The sequence below is a fragment of the Neopelma chrysocephalum genome, unplaced genomic scaffold, assembly GCF_003984885.1.
Source record: "Neopelma chrysocephalum unplaced genomic scaffold, ASM398488v2 Primary Assembly neopelma1_125, whole genome shotgun sequence".
Lineage (NCBI taxonomy): Eukaryota > Metazoa > Chordata > Aves > Passeriformes > Pipridae > Neopelma > Neopelma chrysocephalum.
In genome coordinates this window covers 2138334-2145985 of record NW_020897787.1, presented here as the reverse complement: position 1 = coordinate 2145985, position 7652 = coordinate 2138334, and the positions used below count along the sequence as shown (strand labels likewise).

The following is a 7652-nucleotide window of genomic DNA, read 5'->3' as shown; positions in this document are numbered from 1 at the left end:
ATGTTAATTAAAATTATGCAATCCTTTCTACTATTCAATTACTTTAAAAGTAAGGCTTGTGGCAGATTTCACAAAGATAAATTTTGGAAACAGAGTAATGCAAACAGTTCTACTTTAAAATAATGTAAAAGCTTTTCCTCCAGTCCCACCCGATTGTGCTGAAACTTCCTTTTGGAGATTTTAATGATGAAATGGCATCTGGCATGAGATAATTCTGACTAGAGAGAAAAAAATCTCTATTATCTTTACATGATTCCCTCCCCTTCTTCATTTTTACAATAAAAAGGCTGACTGGCTCCATCATAACTTAAATGTAGCATTTTGGGTTGCACAGAAAAGCGAGTGACCCATTAGGTCAATTAAATCCAAACATGAACACAATTTCAAGTTCAATACTTTGTTTCCTCTGGCAACAGAATGAGAACACTAAGCATGTAAACAGTTACATCACCGTTGCCTAAAAAGTGTTCCACTACAAAAGAAACATGCCTCATGCATATTTCTGGCCTACCAGCACACTCAAAAAGCAAAAAAAAAAAAACAAGAAAAGTCATACCATTCACTCAAAGTACAAATGCTTATCTAAATCTAGGAGAAGAGAGAAGTGTGTAAGAGGTTATTTAGCAAAGAATGATGCTCTGTGAAAATACATTAAACCAAAGCTTAACGTACTTCCAGAAGCCAATGCACGTAGTAAGCATCTCTTTTATTTGTTGTAATATAAAGAAGCATACATCATTCAGTTCTTTAAAGTACAACTCAAATTGTACACTAACAAAAAGGATCAATTCAGACGTCCATGAACATGTCAACAACAGAATTAATTACATTTTGCTCTGCTGGTATTGCACTTGGAATGGTTTTGAAGTAAGGCACAGTAAAAACAAAGTCATTTAGTGCTTCTACAGCAGATGTCTTTTTTTAAACACATGCTACATGACATAAAAGTACTTCTAGCTTATGTATGTACACATGGGAAAAAGAAAAAAGCATGCACTAGAGAATTCAGATTTCAACATATCTTGTTGTTTCATAATATACAAATAAAGTAAAGATGTAAACAAATTGCATGCACATAAACTAGAGCAAAATCTTTAATACAGTATCTGAAAGCTATTATGCTTAAATAAAAAAATATAACTTATCAGTACTCAGGTTTATGTGCCATTTTTGTCCTGTAGAGATTAAAAGTTTGCGGCTAGGGGCAGCAAGTTATGGGCAGGCAGGGAGGGTTTTTCTGATTTTGATGTTGGGTTTATTTTTTTTGCTTTACATGTCGGCAGCAGTACACTGGTAAGAAAGACAAATATGGCTTTTGCAAAACAAGGTCTAATGAAAACATGAAAAAGCACAATTGCATTTGGGGTCCAGCATCCTGATCTTTTCCAGTCGAGAACAATACAAAACAAAAATCAATATGATCTACGCTTTGAACTGGGTAAGTCATGCATTCCAAAAGACCTTCCTAAAGACATTTAAACTCTACAAAAAACAGGACACTTTGTCAAGTGTAAACTCTTAAAAACTAAACACAGAAGAATCTGACTCAAGCTTCGCTTTCCACTTCAAATGCTACTAAGTTTCTCCCAAGGCTGCAATAGCTGAAGTGCTGTTAGACTGTCTTCAGAATTAACTGGATGCCAGGAGTGGATTTACTTATTTTTACACAAGTACATTACAAATTAAGTAAATTAACTGCATAATTTTTGCTTTCACTTTATCTTTGGCATAGGATGCACCATTTTTCAAATCAAGTACAGGACATTTACCACTCTGCATTCCAACTTGTTATGCTGAAAAGGCACATTTGTTGCTGCCTGGGTGGCAAGGGAAGACTTGTTATTTTGCAAAAGGCACGGTGTCGAGTGCGACATCCTCTCCTCCTCCCCCAGAGAGAGTTCACTTAGACCAGGTACAATTCTACACAGCGGCTTCCCAGGAGCTGTCCGTTTTTCTCAGCCACTGCTTCCTTAGCCAGATCCAGGCTTGGAAAAGTCACCAATGCCTCGCCACTGGGCTGGCCACTAAAGTTGTAAAGCAGGAGGATGGAATCTGCTTGGAGCTGCAATGGTACAAGAAGACAGAAGAAAACACTATAAAGACCAGAGACCACACCTGGAAATGCAATTTTTAATGCTGCACATCTGGTTCACTCCACTCCTGTGTCTGTGGTGAAAATACTCTGGATGTTGAGAGTGGGAAGGAGGAGAAGGGATCAAAGGTTAGAAGAATTCAGCTTTTAGCTTGGCAAACAGCAGCAGCTCTTGTTCTGCTGGTGTGCTGAATAGAATGGTGTAGACATAATTCCATGCAAAAATTTTGCTAGAGAAGCAATTGAAATTAAAGGTTGATAAGAAAATAAAGACATAGATGTTATTAAAAGGTAAATGGAGCAAGAAAGTCCAGCCATTCAATGAATAGTTCTTGTACTATGTGGACTACTGGCCAAGTGACAAAGGATATATATAAGGCATGTCAATACTCACACACACAGTTTAAAAAAAAACAAAAAAACAAAACAAAAAAACATACACAAAAAATAAAAGAGCTGTCTTTATGAGTTCTGTGTTGGGAGGATGAGCTGAACTCAACACAGGTATACAGCGCAAGAAAGATTTTTCAGAAAAATGAAGTAAAATTTGGTGCAGTCCAACTGAAATAAGTACTCATTGTAATTTTAACAAGGCTAAGAAAAAGCAGAGTAGCAGATGAGACTATTTAGTCACTGGAGTTGATTTACTTTGGAGAGCATAAGCCCTCATAAAGTCTTAAAAGGCAGTTCCAAATTGCTGAGTTCAAAGCAGACATCTGTCTGCCCTGTTGTACTCCAGCCATTTCCCATAACATGCAGGAAGTACTTCCAAGGTAAGTTTGGAACCCCTGTTTGTTGGATAGAAATGAATATCAGTGAAGTTTCAAAACCAAAGGCTGAAGGATCAAAAGCTCAGCATACAAGGTTAATTTGTTGGAAAAAACAGCGTCAGACAAAACCAGTTTTAGGAGTATTAACCCAATTCAAGTTAGGTTCATGTGACATATGTCCTCTTGAGCTTATAAAAGGTTAAAATATTTAAGGGTTTCACTTTTGTAGAATTTGTGTGTCTGGTATACTGTAAGAAACAGAGTTCTCAGTTATTACCAAGAGCAGTTTCTGACAGCTTTACATTCAAACATATGGAAATAAAGCAAGTACACGCCAGAGCTTCACTTACCCAAACACTGAGCAGGCAGTACAAATATTCTTAAGATATAAGCAACGGTACACATTAGAAGCCAAAAGCATGCATAAGACAGTTAGTACAGACTTTGCTTTATTTCTTCTCAGGTAACTGAAGTTAGTCAAGAAATAGCACACAGAAAGGGATTCGAAGACAAATAAAAACCCTCACACCTAAAGCCCACTTCAAGTTTGGAAGTAATCTTGGTTTATTTCAGAAGAACACTGTGCTCAAAGAGAAAGTTGAACGCAGTTCGGGTTAAGTCACAAATCTGAGCTAAAAGATGCTCTACTCCAAACAAGCTCTTTGTTATTAATCCTTATGGGATTAAGTCATTTACCACCAGCCCAGAACAGAAATTTAATATTGCAGGTTAGAGTCAGCTGAAAACACACATGGAGCACAGTTATACCTCTAAGCACAGAGAAGAGCTTTAAAAACATAGTTTATTGGTGTAACACCAATGCAAGGATCTGGAAATTCACGTTATAAGAGTTGCATAGAAAGCTAGCAGAGAAGTTTATGCATTCTGCAAGCAACATAATTAAAGGAGTTAAATAAACCCCTTCGGTTTCATTTTAAGACACACTAGTGTTAAGTTCTTATTCACATGGATTTATAGAGATAGAAATAGATTTTCTTTATGTACATTTGTGTTTTATAATTAGATTCAGATTCATAGAAATATTTTTTCTGGAATTTTTTTTAATTCTAAAAAGAGTGGTATATGTATAATACTACTTTGAGCCACTTAGAATTCTGGATGAGCTACTCCATGAATTAGTCAAAGACTTTTTCCATGCCATACATAGTAGAAACCTACTGCTGATCTGGTTTTCCAGTTAATCACCAGACCAGCAGCCTCTAGTCCATCTGCTCCCCAGCAGATCCAACAGTATAGTGAGAAACCAACTAATTTGAAAACAACTGAGTTGATGGTGTTTATGTGAAAGTACCTTTGTCTATGAAGGTAATTGTCTCAAGGCACAGTATTTGATTGCCATATTTGTACTAAAAGTTTGTTGTGGTTTTTTTCTTAAGGAGAAAAAAATATACTGACTAATCAGTAGCATTTTGAATGGAATACAATAGTACTGGGGCATCCAGTACTCCACACAGGCCACAGCGAGTTCTTTAAGAATTATGTGTTAGTGCCAAATATGCAGGCAAGTTTACTGTTAGCAAATCCAGTTAATTGCATCAGAAAGTCACTGTACCCAAAAAACCTCTCCTAAAAAAATAATGTAATAGCTCCCATTGCATTAGGGAGATGAAGAAACAGAAATATTAATCTCCAGCCAGTTATATCATACAGAAAAGACAAAGCCAGAGGTCTGGGGGTTTTTGCCCACACCTTAGTGCGTGCTTTGTAGCAATAGGAAGAAAAAAATCATCTTCTACCACTCCGCTAAAAGTAAAATATTGGACTGGAAGCTTTCCATGAGAAACAAGCACTACCAAACCCTGCTGGAAGTTGAACACACCGTCTGAGCAGAGCCAGGCAGTCACACTGCCCCAACACTGCTCCCCCAGCCCCGCATCGCAGCAGGCCCAGTTCCTCAGGTTAGTCGAGTTTTTAAGCAGAAGGACTAATGCAAGGATCCCAACGCAAGCCAACAGGGGGGAAAAGCCACAAAAAAAAAAATCTCTATCACCAAGCCCTTCTTTCCCTTCCCATTCACCTCTGAGACACAGGTTCTGCCCGTCATATCTTACCTTCTCCAGAAGTGACAAAGAGTTACAAACAGACCCACTCTTTCGGTGCTTGTAACACACTCCTGGCTTGATCGCTCAGCTGAATGAGGCCATTGTAGTCCTCGGGGGCGTACTAAGTACAATGTGACACGGGACAGTCAGCAAGGGAAGGAACAGTCCTGCTACAGCAAGCCACACACGTGATCATTTGCAACCATAATTAAGAGCATCAGCTATAATAACTGGCAGGAGACAGTGAATTTGACAGATGCTATTTTTATGCAAGATTAAAAAAAAAAAGTACATCGACTGTATTACTGGTCGTAGGAATAGATATAAAATAAATGCTCATGGGGAAAATTCTGAACTGTATTTGAACTGTTCCTTATCGAGGAAGGGAAATAGCTCAGATCATAAAGTGCTCCTTTTTTTCCCCTTCTACTCATGAGATGGCAGCATCAGGTAACCAAACTCTTCAGGTTTGCAGGAGCATAATCACACCTGCAGTGATGGCTCTCACTGGGGCAGATGAGCATCTCCCAGCCTGCACACTGAAGTGGGGCATTGGCAGAAGTGTATGGATCTCATTCAGACCTTTGATGTACCTATGGAAATAAACTGCACCTTCTCTAGGGTAGAGTGATAAACACTTTAACTGCATATAATGCTTGCACTACACAGACTACACCAATGCAATTAAAGAAAATCAGTGTCCTGGCATGAATGCACCTACAAGATAAAATTTATACCAGTGTGGTATATTTCTACACAGAAAAAAGCAATAAATGATTCAGTGTAACTGCATCATGATAGATTTGTAGAAGTAGTATATTAAAATAAAAATAGTGACTATACAGTACAGTCACACCAACAAATCAAAACAAAAACCTCATATAGTACCAGATCTAAGAATTACTTGAGGTCCTGAATCTGAACAGTAATCACACATACTATTGGCCTGGTACAAATATAAAACATATAGTCAGAAAACACATCTTGGGGAATATGAAACATTGTTTTTATCTCAATCTTGCCAAATTATATATCCTGGAAAAGAACTGAGAATTCTTGCACATGCTGCAAAGAGTACTTGAGTGGCTCCTATAATCCAGAAGACAAAGTGTGCAGCATAACACAAATTATTGAATATCCTTTTGGTGGCAAGAAGGTTTTCCTGCCCTGCAAAATGGCTGTTTTGCACTAACATTTTAGATGATTGCCAAATGCACACGGTATGGATGTACTATGCTGCCTTCCTTTGATATTTCTATAATACAAAAAGTCTCCTGCCAGCTTAGGGAGAAAAAGGTGTTATATTTGGGGATACAGGACACATTGTCTCCATCCAAAGGGAAGTTGAAAAGAAATAAACAGCCAGTATACACCTTTCACAGAGAACAATAACCAGGAGCCCAGAGAACATAAAAGAAAAGAACCTCCCAGAATTTTTACTACTGAATTCTAGTCACCTTCACATCTAGACCCACGCCATTAAGTAGAAGACAAATATAAGAAGTATTTTCTAGATAGTCTCTGCTAGGGCAACCAGACCGTGCAAATATTAGATTTATCAGTTCCCAGACCTGCCCTTGAAACAAATCTACAAAATGTAAGTTTACTCTTTGGAAAGAATGTCTCAAGATAGTACATACTTTAGATTATCAGTAGATGTACAGTAGGCAAAGATCTACAGGCTCTTGTGAGGGACAGTATTTCAAAGGTTACGCTTGAAATGCAATAAACAATGTTGAAAACATGAAAGTGGGAAAACTATCCTGCCCAGAAAGTCAAAGTTGTCAGAGCTCAGGCTCAGACCTAAAGAAAGAGAAACAGAAAGAAGAAAAATAAAATCATCAAAAGACCAAGCGATAGAAGTAGTTTCTAATCACAAGAACAATAGGTAAGAGACTGCAGTCAATTGAAACAGAAGCTGTGGAACAGTCAATTCTTCAAATGAAATAAAAACTACCCTAATTTGCCTGAGTAAGTACATGATTGTGAATACTTCTGATTCTATCTGCATTTCAGAACCCATAAGAACAAAACAAAAGTATTCCACCACACAGGACAAAGCCAAGGGTAAACTGGTTAATAGAAGTAGTATACTACACTTTCTCTTTGTACATTTTTTTTTCTCTTTCATTTCTTTCGTCTATGATGAGAGAAATATGGGACTGTTCTCATCCCCTCACAGACTATGCACAGATTTAACCAGGTCACTAACCAGTAAGTCATTGATTTCCATTTCATTTTTGCAGTTCCTACAGTGAACATTCAAAGCTCAGTCTAAAAACAGCAGATACAAAGTAATCTAGGGGGGAAAAAACCACCACTGCTAAAAAAAGCCAAACAGGAGCGTATATTTAGATACACCTCAACTGGGAAAAAATGGGAGCAAATAAAAGGAAAACATCATAGGAAAAATGGCCACTTCCTGGATGGCAGCTGCAATTATGGCCTAAACTACCAATAAACCAGAACAGTTCCCAGAGGGGTCTCTCAGACTTTGGAAAAAAGCATAGACAGACAAAGTGTGGAACATAAAAGGAGTTCTGATGACCAGGTAACTGCAACCTTTAGCACAAGAGGCAGGAGAAATGCCCTAAACTGGCTGTGCCCCTGAAGTGTCTCAATTGTACCGTAAGAATGCTGATACTCCCCAGAGCCATGGGACTGCTCCGAGGAAGGGACACCACTGGAATGGTTTGTGTGTCACAGAGACCCCACTGGAATGGTTTG

The 7652-nt window shown here is 38.1% G+C and overlaps 1 protein-coding gene across 6 annotated transcripts in view; it reads right to left on the bottom strand.

The window, feature by feature from the left end:
• Positions 1–669: 669 nt before the first annotated feature.
• ESRP2 (epithelial splicing regulatory protein 2) overlaps positions 670–7652 on the bottom strand; it is a 42274-nt gene continuing 35291 nt past the window's right edge. For 3 of the 6 annotated variants that reach the window (XM_027698290.1, XM_027698292.1, XM_027698291.1), the window contains exon 16: positions 670–2062. In XM_027698290.1, coding sequence (XP_027554091.1) covers positions 1904–2062 — 159 coding nt within the window. In that variant the 3' untranslated portion in view covers positions 670–1903. The other 3 variants (XM_027698294.1, XM_027698293.1, XM_027698295.1) reach the window with 3 other exon arrangements.